This window comes from Nannobrachium achirus (assembly GCF_963921795.1).
Source record: "Nannobrachium achirus genome assembly, chromosome: 9".
NCBI classification, from domain to species: domain Eukaryota; kingdom Metazoa; phylum Chordata; class Actinopteri; order Myctophiformes; family Myctophidae; genus Nannobrachium; species Nannobrachium achirus.
Window position 1 is genome coordinate 38,839,303 of NC_137818.1, and position 20,491 is coordinate 38,859,793.

The 20,491-nt window shown below is 43.1% G+C and overlaps 1 protein-coding gene across 1 annotated transcript; it reads left to right on the forward strand.

Annotated features, from left to right (window-relative positions):
- Nucleotides 1-1,157: 1,157 nt before the first annotated feature.
- Nucleotides 1,158-4,628, forward strand: kcng1 (potassium voltage-gated channel, subfamily G, member 1; the record flags this gene model as incomplete). The annotated part of the gene is made up of 2 exons (XM_080733400.1): nt 1,158-1,946; nt 3,849-4,628. The coding sequence occupies 2 exons, from the start codon at nt 1,158-1,160 to the stop codon at nt 4,626-4,628; spliced, it is 1,569 nt and encodes a 522-aa protein (XP_080589526.1).
- Nucleotides 4,629-20,491: the final 15,863 nt, after the last annotated feature.

The following is a 20,491-nucleotide window of genomic DNA, read 5'->3' on the forward strand; positions in this document are numbered from 1 at the left end:
CGCCCTTCGATTTTCCGCCACTTTGAGCAGTTTGTAAAACGCGTAAACCCGCTTTTATTCTGGAATTTTCGCGTCACGTGCACAAAACTTTTTTTACGTGAACTTTGGACCGATATCTAAAGATCTGTCAGATCGGATTTCTTTAACATTGAAACATGCTTTTTTAAATAATTCAAACAATATTGCATTTTTATGCAAATTATTCTTCTGCCTCTAAAACATACAAGCAAAGTCACATTTTCATGACAAAATAGTGTAGAGGGTTAGTTCAAATATCACTGAAACCAATCTTACCCCAAATGGCCAAAGGGGGGCGCTATATAATTTTGAGCAGTTTGTAAAACGCTTAAACCCGTTTTTATTCTAGGATTTTTTTTGCAATTTGCATGAAACATTCTACACGCAATCTAAGGACCTTTATCTAACATGCCTATGAAGTGCACACAAAAAAATTATAAAATAATAATAATAAATATAGCTGCAAGCAGCGATAAAGTGTCCAAAGCCAAAAACACCTCAAATCATGAACACAGCCTGGGATGTGCGTGAAATCTTGCAAGCACATTCCCAATAGGTCAAGGAACAGATACCAACCTTCTCACATTGGCCTGTTATAGCGCCACCAGCGGGTCAACTTTTGCACAACACATTTTTGGAACAAAATGGACCAATCTTTGACGTCAGTAACGTCAAAGAGAGCACTGCCTGCGATCTTGACATTTTGTGCTTTTATAGCCATTGTTTTCTGGCTTGAAGCGAGCCCACAATTGTTTCGAAGGAACAATATTTTTCTAGTTGATGGTTGGTACTGTAGGCAAGTCACATCAATACTGGACTGCATTTGAAACAAAGTAACATGAGCCAGATTGATTGTTGAGAGAGACATTAGAAAGCATACATCTAAATACTGCACACTTTCATGTGCACATGCACGCACGTGCTCGCTCACACACACACACACACACACACACACACACACACACACACACACACACACACACACACACACACACACACACACACACACACACACACGTAGTAGGCTATATCACTTACATCCCATTTACTGTCTGCCATATAACTAACTGGTATATTCCTTGCTCTCCCATTGAAGGTGAGAGTAATACTGGGGCCAGGTTCAGGCGGGGGCTTTAAAGATGACCCTGTTGGCTGGTGATGGCTCTGACTATGACTACAGTGCCCTGAGCTGTGCCTCGGACACCTCCCTCAATCCGCCGCCCTTACATGAACAGGAGGCCTTAAAGGGGGCCTACTACAAGAGGGCCCAGCAGGCCCCTGACCTCGGCACTGCCCACGGAGACATTCCCCTGTCCAGTGCCCGCAAACTTCATGCCATCATCAACGTGGGTGGTCTGCGGTACCAGCTCCCCTGGACTACGCTGGAGGACTTCCCCCTGTCCCGCCTGGGCCAGCTGCACCTCTGCAGCAGCTTCGATGACATCATGCGCATCTGCGACGACTACGACGTGACGCACAACGAGTTCTTCTTCGACCGCAACCCTTGTGCTTTCCGCACCATCCTGACGTTCCTGCGGGCGGGGAAGCTGCGCTCGCTCCGGGAGATGTGTGCCCTGTCCTTCAGGGAGGAGCTGCTCTACTGGGGCGTCCCCGAGGAGAGCCTGGAGTGGTGCTGCCGCCGGCGCATGCTGCAGCGCATGGAGGAGTGTGAGGAGATGGAGAGAGCCGAGGAGGATGACGAGCTCCTGGAGGACCTGATGGACATTGACAGTGACCAGAGGGGCGGCAGTGTTGCGTCGGGGTCCCGCATGGACCGCTGCATGGGCAAGCTCAGAGACATGGTGGAGAGGCCACACTCGGGGCTCCCGGGGAAGATCTTTGCCTGTCTGTCAGTGTTGTTTGTCACCATCACGGCCATCAACTTGTCCATCAGCACCATGCCTGCATTGAGGGCGGAAGAGGAGGCGGTGAGTAGACCAATGACCTTCATTATGATTCAGTAGTCAAAATAGTCACAGGTACAGATGATACACAGGTAAATTCATATCAGTGACATGGATTGTGTCCCACTTATTATAATGACCTAATGAAAGAAGAATATACTGTAACTTCACAGTGGGCCACATGTAGACAGTTCACCACATCGATAGCACATTAACTTTAAAAGTTGCTATATGTGTATTTACACCAGCTGTGCTACTGTAGCCTGCATGCATGTTTCCTCCTACCAAGTTAAGTTTACAGTATGCTCCTCCAATAGCCCATCCTTAACTATAAGACATTGGCCCCAGAGAGATGGCTGTCCACTGCTCCTAATGATTAGGATGGGTTAAATATTGAGGACGAATTCTGGGTGTGTGTAATCTTGGGACTTTAGGGAGCTTTGAGACTTTATCAAGTAGTTGACCAAATTTGGATGGGAACCCCTTTTGGGGTTTTTACCTTTCAAAACAGGAACCTATGTACATTATAGCAACATACCTTTTATTTTTTGTATTCAATATAACGTTTTGAATAAATCTTTCCTTTTTTTTCAGAAAACTTATGTCAGGATTTAGAAGGCATTTTTAGAATCGGCCTCAGTTCTAAATGGGTTGTAGCAAGTGGTAACTCTCTTTTTACACGGCACACCGCAATCATTTGAACATTCTATAAAGCTACTACTCCATAAAGTTTCCATAAATGTTTTAGACTCATTTTCACCTCTTGGTTATTTAGATGTATAGTTTACAAGAGCCTTTCATTCAGTCATTACATTACATTTATGATAACTTGTGCCTTGTCTTGCCACACTTGCAAAGTCACTACCAAAGCAACAGTGAAGCAACACCAAACTACCTCTAAAGCAGTAATGCAATAAATGTAAAGGGAAAGAAAGGGAGAAATGAAAATGCCAGACACCTTTTTCATTCACTCAAGCAATTCCTGAGCCTGGCATTTTAATTAAAGAACAAATTAACAGATTGTATTCTTAAATTAAAAGTACTTAAATTCCATACATTTTCTTCTTCTTCTTACCTCTGACTAAGAACATGTTCATTGATCATTCTCTACAGATATTTGGGTAGGACTTCCCATGGGCTACTCTGGGTTTCATAATGATACTTTTTCTGGCATGGTATTGATTCAAAGGCTCTCTGTTGCGCTATATTTGTTCTGGATCTGTTCTCAACCATGTGTTGCTCATCTTCATAGCTACCTCTGAGAAAACTGCCCTCCTCAAAATAACCTTGACATTTAAATTAAATCATTATTGCATAAATACTTGCATCAGAGATTTCTGTAGTGTACAACAGTGTTGACACAGGCAGGGAGTCTATTAACAGCTCATGCGTTTAACATTTAGATGGCTCCCTCTAGTGGCGGTGACGACTGACAGCTATTGCAATGCTCATACCTATTTAGACAAGGTATGCATTATTACGCAATATTTTATGCTTTAACTATGAAAAAATAGCAGATATACAAGCTCAAAGCCGTGGAGCGAGCTTATAGATCTGCTATTTTTGAAAATTCATGAACATTTGTTCAAGTCTTTTTTGATCCGATATTCTGTCTTCAAAATCCTTGTAAGGTTTTTTGAAGTTCTCAAACTTTTTCATGTCAAGGACCTCCAAAATGACACGTGTTTGGCTGCGGACCCCCATCTCAAAATATGTTGTTCCAGGGACCCCCCCCAGAAGCAAATATTTTAGTTACAAATGTTCGCTTTTAAAAAGATGTTCAAAGACTGCAAAAAAATATTTTTTTAAAATAGCAGATCTACAAGCTCGCACTGTGAGCTTGTATATCTGGTATTTTTCAATAGTTAAAGTATAAAACAATTCTAGGCCTAAATGGCTTAAATTAACGTCTCCTTCCTTATTTAGGGCACGTGCTCCCAGATGTGCTACAACATCTTCATCGTGGAGACGGTGTGCGTGGCCTGGTTCTCCGTGGAGTTCACCCTGCGCTTCATCCAGGACCGCAGCAAGCTGGCCTTCCTCAGACGCCCCCTCAACCTGATAGACGTGGTGGCCATCCTGCCCTACTACATCACCCTGCTGGTGGACAGCACCTCCACGGGGGAGAAGAGGCCGGGCTCGGGCAGCAGCTACCTGGACAAGGTGGGCCTGGTGCTGCGCGTCCTCAGGGCCCTGCGGATCCTCTACGTGATGCGGCTGGCTCGCCACTCCCTGGGCCTGCAGACGCTGGGCCTGACGGCGCGCCGCTGCACGCGGGAGTTCGGCCTGCTCCTCCTCTTCCTGTGCGTCGCCATCGCCCTGTTCTCGCCCTTGCTGTACCTGATCGAGAACGAGGTGGCCGCCACCAAGGAGTTCAGCAGCATCCCGGCCACCTACTGGTGGGCGGTCATCACCATGACCACGGTGGGCTACGGGGACATGGTGCCCAGGAGCATCCCGGGTCAAGTGGTGGCCCTGAGCAGCATCCTGAGCGGGATCCTCCTCATGGCGTTCCCCGTCACCTCCATCTTCCACACCTTCTCGCGCTCCTACGTGGAGCTGAAACAGGAGCAGCAGAGGCTGCTTCAGAGGCGGACGCACTTCCTGTTGCGCAGCCGCATGGCCGGGCTGGGCAGCAACCTCTCTCTGGAGAGTGACATGCTCTTCCCTATGGGCTCGTCTGAGCGGCGGGACATGGGCGACTGAGAGCCGGAGTCAGTCGGGGCGTTTGGGTTTATCTCAATCATCTACATGTGACACACACATAGACAGGGGTTTCCTTGTTTGCAACCATATACTTTATTTCATTAACCACTTTCAACCTGGTTTCCTTTTTTTGCTACACAACACGTTGTGAGCTTTTATATCCATTTTCTTTGCAATTTTTCAGATTGGGTTTAAGGTGTAATAAATGTAGTAAAATACAAATGCATATTACTATATAACAGAAAGCAAACACACTGCAATTATCATTTTATTTTTTAATAATTGTTTAAATGATTAATTAAAGAATAGCCTATATCTGAGAATGAAACAAAACCAAAATATAGTACTCTTACTGTATATTGACAGCCAACTTTGCTGGAGACAAAGTTTGTGAATTCTGGTCTGAAATTGTCAAGATCAAGAAAGATTGCAGGTGAGACTAGGGTTACCTACCATCCCTTGCGATACAGAATCGTCCTTTATTTGGAAACTCAAATCTACAAGCAGATCTACAAGCTCACAACCCACCAATTCGCCTCATGTTGTGAGCTTGTAGATCAGCTATTTTCACGGATGTATATGACGTAGTAAATGATGTGGGGATGGAGTATAGGGCAGTACAATAACTGCTTACAAGAGCTGAATGATTTTAACTCTGTTTGCCAGCATAGTGGATTCATTATTGTATTGTGTTCCCTGAACAAACATTATCAGGTCAGGCTCATTAAGTTGCTGAAATAAAATATCACTGTATTGTACACCATTGTATATTACAAAGTGGCGTGTCCATTTAATAATCAAAATAAATTAAAGTTCTTCAACTGTAATATCTCCAGAGCTGATCTCTTTTACTTTGTTGAAAACATAATATTGAAATCCAGCTACTGTATATGCAATTTAATAGTGCATGCTTTCTGCTTATCACTTCCTAGAGGCCTATATATTTGTTATCATAGAAATATGACCATAAGTACAATAAGATTTTAGCCTACCTAGAAGCTACCTAGAAATGTAGTTTCTCTGGCATTATGAATGTCATCTTATTGAATGTGCTGTTTGTCATCTGCCTTCCTTTATGCTGTGGTATTATATGCAACTTTTGTATTTTCTGAAACTTTCTGAGTATATTCTTGATGTGGTGCTGTATTGACATAATGCTAGGGTATCTTACATATACTGCAGGGTTCCCCAATAGGCGGTCCGCGGGGGGCTACTGTCTGGCCCACACAAACCCCAGTAATAATGGTGGTAGAGCAGCAACAACACCAGTATATCATCATTGTCGGGTGGAAATACATTTCAATTAACAAATCTACCTTTGACCATATTTTTGTATGGCTCCTTTGTCGAAATGACGGTCATTCAAAAGAGCAAGATTTCCCCCAACTAAAGGGGAGTATCCCCCGCTAGACTACCCCATCCTCTCTCCAGTCCTCCCCTCCCCTAGGCGGAGCAGCTGTGCCCAGAAAGTGTAAACACACCAAGTTACATCAAAGGACAAGAACTCTCAACCAAGTGAATACCAGAAGAGTCGCTGGAAAGAAACTAGCCTGGGCTGATGGTTTATGCCTTTTGATTGATTAATTGATTGAGATATTAATTAGAAGTTTTGGATAGGAAAAGGTACAGTTTAGGCAGGAACATTCACGTCAAGTAGATTTAACACGTCAAGCAGATTTGACCATTATTGCATAAATTACAGTTAATCTGGCATTTGAAGGGCTCCGCATTTGGAGATGTTCCCTGAATTTTGTGCAAGCTTTTCTAAGCATGTTAAGCAAAATCAGGGAAGCAATACCTCCCATAGGGGTACAATAGAAGAATAATAGCACATTTTGACATGTAACTTAGTCAAAATCACAGTATTTGAGCTTAACATTGATGTAACAGTCAAAATCACAGTATTGAGCTTAACAACATTGACATGAAACTTAGTCAAAATCACAGTATTTGAGCTTAACCACATTGACAATGACATGTAACTTAATCAGACAATCACAAGTATTAGCCAGACTGATCGCGTGCACAACTTTTCAACATCCCATTGTGCATTGCGCAGAATGTGCAGGGCAGGCAGCTTCCGGCGCTGCAGCCAAGAGTGATCTACAAGCTCACAACGGTTGCATCTGCGCGACGTGAGCATAGAGTGGGACGTGAGCTCTGCTGTTGACCGGAAGTGTCCCGCAAATAATGCTACAGTATTCCTGCGGAAACAGGTGGAAAGCTAGCCCTGAATACAGGACTCTCATATACATGAGAGTCCTGGTGCCGCCTCAACATGAGGAGTAGTGGGCAATCGAGCCCTTAACGGTTTGCGCTAGGAACGTCAGATTTCAAAAATAAAGTGCTTACCTAAGCCAACTTTGCTAACAATTTGACGCCGCACAACGTTCATTACACGCCGCTACGGGATTGTTGAATAAAAAGCATTTTTGTCCGAAATTATTTTGCTTAACATAGGACGTCCGCCTCACAGTCGCGTCATCTCCGGTTGATCATTGTAGTGAACGGAGATGATGCGATGACGCGACTGTCCACTAGAGGCGGACGTCCTATGTTAAGCAAAATAATTTCGGACAAAAATGCGTTTTATTCAACAACCGGGGAGCGGCGTGTAATGAACGTTGTGCGGCGTCAAATCGTTAGCAAAGTTGGCTTGGGTAAGCAGTTTATTTTTGAAATCTGACGTTCCTAGCTCAAACCGTTAAGGGCTCGATTGCCCACTACTCCTCATGTTGAGGCGGCACCAGGACTCTCATGTATATGAGAGTCCTGTATTCAGGGCTAGTGGAAAGCCTACAGCGAAGCTATCCACAGACAAATGTAGCAAAGTAAGCTACAAGCTACACGGTAAAAGTAGCTTACCGGTACTACAACAAAGCTACTTTTTTTCTTAAAAAAAGAAAAAAAATCAACTTCTTGATCAAGTACAACTTTCCACCAAACAAATAGGCAGGCAAAAAATGCTCAGTTCAATTGATTATAAAACTGGAAACAAGCCCTCGTGTCTGGCTTTTTGTGTCATCCTTTCATTTACTTTTTAAATTAAATGTGTAGGTCTACCTTTTCAGGCTGTGACCCCCCAAAAAATCATATTTGAACTGGGGACCCCACCCTGACAAGCCATTGGAATTAGGAGTTGAGGCATTACATTTAGTTTCACTCTGTTCCACCGATAAATATTGTGAAAATAGCAGATCTACAAGCTCACAACGCCTCGGAACACAAGGCGTTTCGAGCTTGTAGATCTGCCATTTTCACAATTTGTGTCTCTTTTACTATATAGACCTATTGTCAATTTGGCTAATGTTTGACCAGTTTTTATAGTTGATAACTTTTGATGTCTTTTATTTATATTGTTTTATGTAGGCTATTAAAAATGTCTAAAAGGTCCTTAAATTGCCACTTCACTGTCATTAGTTAGCTCAGCTGTGGACAAAAGAGTGCAGTGACTTTACTGACTTGTGTGCTGTCGAAACAGCTGCAGCCATCGGTGGACAGTAAATGTACTTGAGTACTTTTACTTTTTTTTAAAGCATGTACCGGTATGTAGACTACATTACTCAAGTACTCGGGTCGATCGAGTACTGCGCCTCAAGTCTGATTTATGCTCCGCCCTGCGAGTGACCAGTCAAAGAAGAAGCTACAACTTCCAAGAAGCGTGTTTGCACGTTTGCAGGTTGGTCGATCAACTTTCCTGCATTCAGCATGCATTATAGGCCTACTTCAACATGAATGATTATGCTTGAATGTTCCAACATGATATAAGCTAGTTAGATTGACTTGACTTGACACAGACATTCAAAAAAGCATTATAATAAAACTGTAGCATTAATATTATGCTTATGAAACTGATATTATCCTAGATAAAGTACTGTTCTATCCGTCTGTCTTTCAATGTTATATGAGATACTTAAAGTGTGGTTCCTGTGGAAATAAGCCTCGGCTTTCTAGGATCTCCTTTTAGTTGACCTTGTACCAGTGATTTGTACTGTCGTGAAACTGTACTTTTTTCTATTGCAAACTTCTAATAAATTCTTCAATCAATCAATCAAATGCCGCCAGGCATCTATTTTTGTATGTGATCGTTTTACCACTCGAAGTCGAACCCAGCATCCTTATTTGTGGGGGTCCATTTACCAAAATATGACGATCTAGATGATCGACATACACTGTGCTTGTAGATCGACCATGTTTTGCAACCTAGAATAGATGGGAAAAAAGAAACAAGTAGCCTACAACAACTCCGTTTCATAAGGCTAGACTAGGGTTAGCCCCATATAGAACCTCACCCGTCGCTGCATACTGTTGTGCTCCGAGACGAGGTCCTATAAGGGTTTCCCCGTGGGGGGGGCGAACGCCTCCAACGTTGAGGTAGAAAACACTCTTCCCGAAATTGTCGAATGTCTGTTCGAATGCAGCGACGGTTGGGGATACGTTCGACCAGAGGGGCCGCTAATGCTGCCATTCCGCCTGCAACTTCTAGGCTTGTAAACATTACCGGCTGACAAAACTAGCGATTTTAATGGGTTGTTTCGTGCCCTAGTTCATGTTTTATCGACCCTTGTTAGGTTATCACAGTCTGGGAGCTCGGAACTACCTTTACTTTGTGGATACAATTTCGGGAAGAGTGTTTTCTACGGGAAAGTCCTGTTCTGGCGAAGCCCGAACTGGCGAAGTGGGGATTTGTCTCCTACCGTAGCGATCTGGCGAATCGATTGTCCACGACACTGCAAGCGGCGCGAAGGCCAGCGGACCTTGGTCCTGCTCTTCGCCCCCGAGCGCCGCAGGCGCGAGTGGCCGCGAAGAGCGGGCCAGGGCCGCGCGGCCGGCGGAGCGCCGCGCGAGTTACGAAGCCGTGGTGAATGCAATCGTTATATTTATGCCCAGGCCGTAAGGCCTGGGCAAGCGCACGATAAACGCCCTGTCCAGAAGACGTTCGCCAGATCGCTACGGTATCGGACATTTCCCCACTTCGCCAGTTCGGGCTTCGCCTAAAAGGTACGTGCCCGTTTTCTACCTCAACGTTGGAGGCGTTCGCCCCCCCCCCCCCCCCCGGGAAACCCTATCCACGAGTTTCCTATGCCCCATAGTGCATTGCGCAGACGTCTGCATCGATCTTCCGCCGCCGATTTACAAGCTCACAGCGGGTTGCATCTGCGACGCGACGTGAGCTTGTATGTCTGCTGTTAAACCCGGAAGTTTGGTCCTGATAGTCTGCAGTAAACTCCCGCGGAAACTTGTGGATAGGACCTCGTCTCGGAGCACAACAGTAGGCCTATGCAGCGACGGGTGAGGTTCTATATGGGGCTAGACTAGGGTTTAAGTGCATGGTGTTGTTTGACAGGTTATTGTTAAAACTGTTGAGGCTACGGATCATTTCATCTGTAAACCATCTTCTCCAGGCAGAATAACTCATGCTCAATGGCTTTTTATTTTTGCACCAATGTGTGGACAAGGTGAAAAACTGTAAAACACATACAAATACATGAAAGAAACATATTTAACAATGCAATAACAGTTACAACAATAACAGTCAATGGAATGAGTTAAACCAAACAAATACAATGAACCAACAATAACATACAAACAAGACATACAGTGTGGCCTTCTGCACTGAAAACATTTAGGAGATCAGTTAAATTCTTCTGATAAGTATGTGACCATTGCCTGTGCCATGGCACCAACCAAACACCAGAAGGCCCCAGCACAATATCTCACCCACTAAAATACATAAATACTTCACAGCTCATGTGAGCTGCTGTTATTTTTAGCAGACATTTGAGTCCATGTTTCAGCAGGATACGGATAACACATCTTGCATCCAAATTGGGAGCGATTTCAATATGCAACTATCCTGTGCTTTTATTTTATTAAGTTATATTGTGTCTGTAAAGATGTTATTAGAGCTTGCCCCGTAATAACACATTACAATCATGGCGTGTGTTGTCAGAATTTCAAAGCCATGAAATCGGCCACGATGAAGTGCCTGTGCCACTGTGACTTAAACACAGAGTCAACTAAGCAGAAGAGCTTCCTGTTATTGGCTGCCAATGCTCATCTCCACCTGGCCCGCCTGTACTACATGGAGGTGAGACATGAGAAAGACTAGTGATTTTCAACCTGTGGGCTGGGGACCACTGGTGGGTCATGATGGTATTGCAAGTGGGCCCCCAAACACTTCGCAAAACACAAAGGTTTTACTTCACGTTATATGACAAATAGCAAAAACAGTAAATGTAAATTCAAAAGAACATTTCTGACAAAACGTGGAAATGTAAAGACCTGTCCATTTTAAATTGAGCATGAAGTTGAGCTCCTCTTGATTTTATGTTTGTGCTTCTGTTTGTGTATGTACCTGCTAGGTGGAGAATGAAAAGGTCTCCCAACGTGGCATGGAGGAGACAGAATACCTGGAGGCTGTGAAGTTGCTCCTCTTAGCGAGAGCACAGAGTAGCCTGTTTTCTGTCCTTTATGTTTGGCTAGACCTGTTGGCCTATCAGTCAATGGCGGACAGTATGTTTACTTTCACACAGAAATGAAAAATCCTAACCGCAGCCGACTGACGTGGACCAGTGTCCCCTTGAAAAAAGCATCTATCTGCGTTCTCGGCATTAGGCTAGGTTACAAATACCTTAAAATTGGCTACAGTATTTAAATGTATTTACATAAATTCAAAGGAGCTTTATTGGCATAAGCAAACATACGTTTACATTGCCAAAGCATGTGTCAAAAATCAAATTAAAACAGTTGAGAAGAGGGAACATATACTGTATACAGTTGGAGGGGGTACAGCATTAACAGATTAACCTGTCTGAACGTGCCTCTGGTCTTGGTGTATCAATGCCTCTGGCAAGTTTTCACAGTGCTTTACTTGCTGAAGTGACTCTTGCCTCACCGTGATCAATGTTTCCCTGTGTGTGTGTGTGTGTGTGTGTGTGTGTGTGTGTGTGTGTGTGTGTGTGTGTGTGTGTGTGCACATACATGTGACAGAGACTCGCTGAAGAAGGAGTTGGCGAAGCTGTTTCTTCTTAAACATGGGGCCCAGTCGGCCGGCTTCGCCGTATCAGCACCCAACTAAAAGCCCACACGGCGTAGCGCACGCCACGCATCGTGGGCTTGTAGATCGGCTATGTTCCGCAGTGGTCGATACGTTACGTGATGACGTCAGTCATAGTTTGATACTTTCCCGCTCCTGCTCGTGCAGAACACATTCATCAGCTATAAGCATAGAGTTAAGAAGGCTATAAGACAAAGAAAGGGAGATACATACATACTACTGTCGTCTTTATCCAGACCAGAGACCAGACATAAGGTAACCGGGTGCCTTTGGTAACTTAGATAAAGGGAACGTAAAGTTAGCTTATCTGCTAGTAGCTAACCTGTAGCTATACCAACATAGCTAAACTTGTATTAGCCTTCCATGATATTGACATGGCTGCCTGTTGAACCAAAATCTGTCTTTTGTCTCCACTCTCCAGGTGATACAAAGACTGGTGGAGTCTCAGGAGAATGGCAAATTTGCCAGGGTTTCGCCCCTTGGTGAGATATTTGTACCTACTTTACTTGGTATTTCCCATTTGAAAACATGAGTTACTAGTTACTTTGTAGATGTTGATTATTGATGTAAGATTTTTATACATTTGAACATTTGAGTACCTTTACTTTTGGTACTTAAATACATTTTGATGCCAATACTTTTGGACTTTTACTCAAGTACATTTTGAATTATATGAACTACATTGCAGTATTTCACACTCTTGCCTCACTCTGATCTCTGATCAATGTTTCCCTGTGTGTGTGTGTGTGTGTGTGTGTGTGTGTGTGTGTGTGTGTGTGTGTGTGTGTGTGTGTGTGTGTGTGTGTGTGTGTGTGTGTGTGTGTGTGTGTGCGCTAGAGACCCGCTGAAGGAGGAGTTGGAGAAGCTGCTTCGTCTTAAACAAGGGGCCGACAAGGGGCAGCTCCTGGAGGCTATCAGGGTGTACCTGGAATGAGTACGTGGGGCTTATTAAATTGCTAAAATGTTTAAATTCTTCAAAATAAAATATTAAATTTCTTCTACTCTAATATCTCCAGAGCTGATCTCCTTCACTCTGTGTTGAAAACATAATATTGAAAGCCAGCTATGCAATTTAATAGTGCATGCTTTCATGCTCCTCTGCCATATAGTCCTGCTACCACTACACCTTTAGTCCTGCTACCACTACACCTTTAGTCCTGCTACCACTACACCTTTAGTCCTGCTACCACTACACCTTTATGAAGCTTTGCTCCTCAGTTAAAGCCCTGCTTCCCTTCATCCCTCCAATCATATCGATGTTTCTGCAGGATACGGATAACAAATCTTGCATCCAAATTGGGAGCGATTTCAATATGCAACTATCCTGTGGTTTTATTTTACTGAGTTATATTGTGTCTGTAAAGACGTTATTAGAGCTTGCCCCGTAATAACACATTACAATCATGGCGTGTGTTGTCAGAATTTCATAGACATGAAAGCGGCCAAGAAGAAGTTAGTGCCTGCAGTACTGTGACCTGACCACAGAGTCAACTAAGAAGAAGGACTTTTGGAGCGTGGCTGCCAGTGCTCATGTCAGCCTGGCCCGCCTGTACTTAAGGGAGGTGAGACATGAGAAAGACTAGTGATTCTCAACGGTGCAGGAACCCTGTGAGTGCTCCACCGTCATGGAAAAGAACCAGGTGTTTCTCCGGTTTTACTTCCCCACGTTCGGCGACTCCAGGCTGCAGGAGATTAACGACCTCCACCTTCAGGGCACCTTCCACAACATCACGGTGCAAGTCAACAGGCTGGCGGTCCCCGGCCACAAGGGGGTCTTCGCGGCGCCACCACAACATTGCCAGATAGAGTATGTATTGTGTATTTGCCTTTCGCCCAGCAAGCTTTCATCTATTAGGCAACTGTGAATCAGCCATTCATATCACCGCATTGACTCTCGCGAGCATACACCGCCCACCGAGAGAGAGAGAGGGAAAAAACGTTTTTTGTGTGGAAGGAATTTTCTCGAGAAAGACGAGAAGAGTAAGGACAACTCTACACTTACTTGAGTCACGTAAGTCACGATTAAAACTGGTTTTGTTTAAACAACAAAGGTTCAAAAGGTTTCAATATTATTAATACTAAAAACAAAAACGTTTTTCTTGAATCTCCTGCACAGCATCTTGGTATCAACAATGTCCGCTGATCATAATTCATCTGGCAAAGAAGGAGATGCTTGGCCTAAGCAGGTAAATAAGTCAGTTAGGCTACTCATTTATGCTCTAACAATGTAATTACAAATGTAAAAACAAACGTGGACTCAGTCTAATATGATGATATGATGTGATTGAACAACAGCAACATGCAAACAAAGGTCATAGTGGGAGAAATATGTAACAAAAATAGGCTAATGTGTTCACTTCCCGCAGAAAGCGTGACAATTTGCACATCGTATTTTTGTGAGGTCTTAAAAACATTTGTTGAGGTCTTAAAAAGGTCTTAAAACGTCTTAAATTGTACTTTTAAAATGGTGCAGGAACCCTGTGAGTGCTCCACCGTCATGGAAAAGAACCAGGTGTTTCTCCGGTTTTACTTCCCCACGTTCGGCGACTCCAGGCTGCAGGAGATTAACGACCTCCACCTTCAGGGCACCTTCCACGACATCACGGTGCAAGTCAACGGGCTGGCGGTCCCCGGCCACAAGGGGGTCTTCGCGGCGGGATCAAACTTCCTGCGGGACCAGTTACACAACATTGCCAGATAGAGTATGTATTGTGTATTTGCCCTTCGGCCAGCAAGCTTTCATGGTACATGTGCTATTTCTACTCAACTACAGCTGTCAATCTAACAGCTAAGCTGACTCCTCCATGCTTAGGCTCTCTGTCAGCAAATCTGTACTAAGTGATACTATACAAGATGGGTATTCAACTGGTGGCCCGCGGGCCAAATGCGGCCCGCGGGGACCTTCCATGTGGCCATTGGTCAATATGCAACTATCCTGTGCTCTTATTTTATTGAGTTATATTGTATCTGTAAAGACGTTATTAGAGCTTGCCCCGTAATAACACATTACAATCATCGCGTGTGTTGTCAGAATTTCATAGACATGAAAGCGGCCAAGAAGAAGTGCCTGCAGTACTGTGACCTGACCACAGAGTCAACTAAGAAGAAGGACTTGTGGAGCGTGGCTGCCAGTGCTCATGTCAGCCTGGCCCGCCCGTACTTAAGGGAGGTGAGACATGAGAAAGACTAATGATTCTCAACATGTGGGCTGGGGACCACTGGTGGGTCATGATGGTATTGCAAGTGGGCCCGCAAATACTTTGCAAAACACTAAGGTTATACTTCACGTTATATGACGAATAGCAAAAACAGACAACCTTTAAGCTCATGACATGTGGCGCACTTCGCTATATATAGTACAACATAATAAATGGGTTAAGGGAGTCGCTAGTAAATGTAAAGGGACTTAAGAGCTAAATTGACATAATGCAAATACAGTCAAAAGCATCTAACACACATGGTGTCTTACTACAGACCAGAGCAGCCCTAATAGTGATGAGCAGAGTCTCGGGAGAATAATTTCAACGATTCGCTCCACCTTTGAGGTCATCTTTTCTCTGGTAAGCCTAGTTCTTACTATCCAACGCACATTACATAAAATAAATTGTTCTCACATGAAAGGCCTCGTCACATTTTGCACCAGAACCAGGAGCCCAAGAAGCTGACAGAAACAATTAAGGAGTTTCTGTCCAGATTAATACGATTTCTCCAGAAGTTCCTGAACGATAAGAAGAACCCAAGGTCACTTAGTAGATGAACGTCTCTGTTTGCAATTCTGGGGAAACAATCTAACTTGTCAAACAGGGCTTTTCCAAGGCCTCAGGAGAGCCATAACACTCTTCCAACCGCTCCCACACCTTGGCCAGTCCAAAGGAAGGGTGACTGATGTGCACAGCTCGGAGACGTTTTGCATGGTGTGAGGATTCATCGCCCAACCACTTAGTCAGCAAGTCTAGTTCTTCACTAGCCGTTAAGTGTAGATCTCGAATGGCATTTTCAAATTAGGCTTTCCATGCCCAGTAGTCGCCTGGTTTGTCGGTAAACCTTGTGAGACCTCCACTGAGCAGATCACGTCTGGCAAGAAATCTAGTAAGGTCGTGGATATTAGAATTTTCCTGAGAGGAAATCTGAGATCTAGGTGATGATTGTTTGTATGCTATGTAGCCCTTGTATTGCTGGGGAGCACGCTCGTAGCCCTGCGATGGCCGGGGATCGCGCTGGTAGGATTGGGATGGCCGGGGAACACGCTTGTAGACCTGGGACTGCTGGGTGATTTCTTCATATAGTCCATGGGCCATACGAGTTGTCGGTATCAAAAAGGTGGCAAAGGTTACCATGCCTTTTTGAAAAGCTCTATATCTGTAGATTATATTTTGGTATGATAACCCTTTCTTAGACACAGCTAAATTGGTGTTATCAGCCGCTGGAGTTGGTGTCCCATTAACTTTACATTACAGGAAAAAAAAAGCTAAAAATGAATCTGCTTTAAGTAGCATATGAGGGGTCAAACTAGGGGGTTTTCATGATGCTGAATCCATTGCAAGCATCTGTTTTGCACGAAAAACATTCCTGGGGCTAAAACAGCCCCCACAAAAGTGTGAAAAGTGATGACTCATCACTTTTCATCACTAAACCATAGTCTTGTGGGACAGTTTTTAGCCCAAGGAATGTTTTTTGTGCAAAACAGATGCTTGCAATGGATTCAGCATCATGAAAACCCCCTAGTTTGACCCCTCATATGCTACTTAAAGCAGATTCATTTTTAGCTTTTTTTTCCCTGTAATGTAAAGTTAATGGGACACCAACTCTAGCGGCTGATAACACCAATTTAGCTGTGTCTAAGAAAGGGTTATCATACCAAAATATAATCTACAGATATAGAGCTTTTCAAAAATGCATGGTAACCTTTGCCACCTTTTTGATACCGACAACTCGTCTGGCCCATGGACTAATAGTCCTGGTGGACTCCCTCGTAGCCCCGGGATGTCTGGGGGTACTCCCGGGATGTCTGGGGTTACTCCTGGGATTGCTGGAGAACTCCCATGTAGTGCTGGGATTGCTGGAGAACTCTCTCGTTCTCATTGGCCTGTTGATTACATAAAATATCAGCTCTATGTCCAAGTTCAACCATATCAACGTCCTGTTTAAGTTGATGAAATGGTGTACCTGGTGGCACCTCATTAGACATGACACATTCATCTGGCATTAACTTGTCATTTTGTAAGGATTGGTCTTTCACATACTCACTGCGTTGTAAGGTGTCCAACACCTGAGAGAGGTTGCCACGCATGCGCCCTTCTTCCAATTCGCATGCTGCCGCCTCATACACAACGGCTTCAGCATGGGCCGCCCCAGCGTCACGTCGCTGATGATGTGCTGCCCAAGTGGCTTCCAGTCTCTCTTCCTCCACCCTGAGCTCTGCTTGTCTGACTCTCATTTGAATTCCCATTTCAGGAAATATTGCATGTAGTTGTGCTGCCTCTGCTTTTGCCCGTGTCACATTTACTGCAGAGGCCGTTGATGATTTAGACTTCTTGGATGAATTTGGGCACAGGTAGGCAGACAGATAACTCCGGACAACAGTGTAGTGTTAACAGGTGCTTTACTGATAATCCCAGAGTAAAACTGAAAAAAGATACAATCACAAAGAAATATCAACAATTGTGTTCAAACATTATGAATAAAGATTATCTTGACATACATAATCATTAACTTCACAGAAAATACTCACAGACAATGGTTTGTCAAGCAAACTGAACTCAAAAGGACATCTCTCTGCCTCTCTGTACCAAACTGAACTCAACAAACTCTGGTGCTGCACTGCTAATTACTACCTAGCACACCTTGAGCAGGAACATTGATTACACATGTCAAACACCTGTCCCAAACAAGTCACCCTTCCAGTCAGTATTCAGGTAAAACAGTACCACCTACTGGCGGGCATAAGTTTCAGCCAGCACATAATGTTTTAATAATGTATTTGGCCATTGCTATGTTTGGCCACTATAGGGCACTGAAAATCAATGACACATAATACTACAATACTCTGTTACTTACAAGTAAAAGTCCTGAATTCAAAATGTTTTCAAAATGTGACTCACATTTGAGCAAATAATAGCAAAAATATATTCATCATTATGTGAGCAAATATTTTCAGCCATGTGTCTCTAGGTTCAGGTGAGGTTAGGTACAGACACACCTCACCCCCCACCCCCCATCACCTGAGGCAGTCAGTCAAATGACACACTACTGGTGCATAACAGAAAAACACAGGAGTGTGGCTTTAGACACACCCAGTATATTGTTAGTAAGTGGGACATTCAACCATGTAGACACACCCAGTATGATATAGCCTACCTAATGTTAGTGTGTTGACATTTCACCATTTATACACGACAACAACTCGGTTGAACGGAACAGTCTTGACTCTATGTTGTTTTACCATGTTGGATTAAAGCATAAAGATTATATTAGGGTAAGTTTTATTAATCAGAATACTGATAATTTTCTGTTATGAAGGTTAATGCTATTTAAGTGTTTTACATAGAACCACTTGTTATCATCTATACAAAAGTTTGTTTAATCTAACGTGAAAACGTTGAAGGAGAACTTTGAATATTACTCTTCCAATGCTCTATCTCTCTCCCTCTCGCTTTCCCCGTCATATTCATATTCACATTTACAAAACTTCTCAGATGGTGAAAAAAAAAGTGTAATCAAGCTGGTTTTACATTATTGCGAATATAATACATTTACAGGCTCAACACAGATGTATGAAGGAGCACATTGAACATTACTGTCTGTCTGTCTGTCTGTCTGTCTATCTGTCTGTCTGTCTGTCCCTCTAACATGACATTAAAAAGTGTGGTTGCCGTGATGCGAGTCACACTTGCAAATTAATTCCGTCTTACCATTTGAATTTTCTTCCTTTCTCCATTTCTTTGGCAAGTTTAGGACAGTGTTTCTCAAGATTATTATCATCTCAACAATTATTTTGGGAGGTCCCCAAATGATTAGCTTAATGTGCAACATTATTTTCTCACTCAACAGTAAACAAACCACAAAACACTCAGTATAAATGTATACCTATAAGTATAATAATAATAATATAGGCTCCATGTTTGTCACAGTACATTTGCACATAGGTAAAACTGCAGGGTTGAAAGACTGTGAAAACAGATGACTCATCACTAAACCATAGTTTTGTTGGGCTGTATTTAGCCCAAGGATTTCTTTTCATGCAAAACAAATACTTGCAATGGATTCAGAATAATTAAAAGTCCCTAGTTTGACCCCTCACATCCCACTTAAAGCAGATTTTTTGGGAGTCATTTTTTCCTTTATAGTATAGTTTATAGTAAGTGAATGAGACTGAAAATTACCCTAGCTGTCAAACATTTTGCCCGCATTTTTGCGAGGGTCATGGGAGCTCAATTTGTTATTTAACCTTCATAGTTGACAAAACCACTGAAAAACAGACCTATACTCTCACGGTCACGGAAATATCGGATTCCCCCCAACTATTTAATCCAATGTTTGGTGAAGCACACACAATTTCCTAACCAATTCTGTCAAGATAACCCAGTTTCGGTCCAAATTCTGTCTACAATTTCTAACCCAGCAGTTGAATTAAGATTTTAACCCAATATTTTTAAGGGTGGGGTTAAGAGTCTTACTCAGGGACCTATCGACACATAGCTGCCTGGCCGGGAATCATACCTGTGACAACTAGGAGCTCTGGCTCCCCAGGAAGGCTCCCTAACCACTAGCTACAGCCACCCCTATATTGTGTCACAATTAATCAAACTATACTTTATAAATGGTAAAACACAATATCCTCTGCTCAATTTAGTTTTGTTTTATTTTTAATAATCCTGTTTGAGGTCCATCCCTGTTGATATAACAAAATAAAATATAGTTTAGTGAACCTTTATTTTAAAACATAAAGCTGGACACCTAATAAGTAGCCTACTCATATTAAGAACATTTTGCAGATCCTTATACAGTACCCATCTGCTGCAGCCTCTTTAATGCAGTACCATTATTATTATTATTATTTTTTTTAATTCTTCCTCATCAGAGCAAATATCCCTAAGGTGAACGAGTGTCCTATGTTGATGAGAAAGGCTTTAGTTTGGAGATTGTTGTGACTCCAGGTGCAGGTGTGTTTTAAGGTTAAACATACAGGCTGAGGACAGTAGTAGGACAGGAGGGGATCAAGTTCTTCCAGTTCTAGTATTCTGGCAAGGTATCTTTAATAGTTGTGTGAGCCAGCATATTTTTCCACTCACATGTTAATAGGGGTATACAAGATTTGAAAAAATATCCCTCTAAGGTACATTGTGAACAGATAAAAACTGTTGACTTATGGTGTTGGAACAACAGAAGTTCAGGAGAGAGAGAAACACACCATGACTCCTCCCCCCTCTCCACCTACCTGCTCACGCCACCTACCTGGCCTACCTGGCCCTTAGCTCCGCCCCCTAGACGTCTACCTAGCTCTATTTATCCTCACTCTAACTTCCCAGAACCCCTCTGGCTTTTGTATACTGAACTTCTGTTGTTCCAACACCATATATTGTATTATTATCACAGTTATAGCTGGGGTACACCAGCATGTGCACAAGTGATTTGCATATAGTGTATTATAATCACAGTTATAATCCATTATAGTGTATAATAATTAGCATAGTTGTAATATTGTACATTATAACAATTTATATTGTATTATAATCACAGTTATAGCTGGGTTACACCCGCATGTGCACAAGCTTGATTTGCATATAGTGTATTATAATCACAG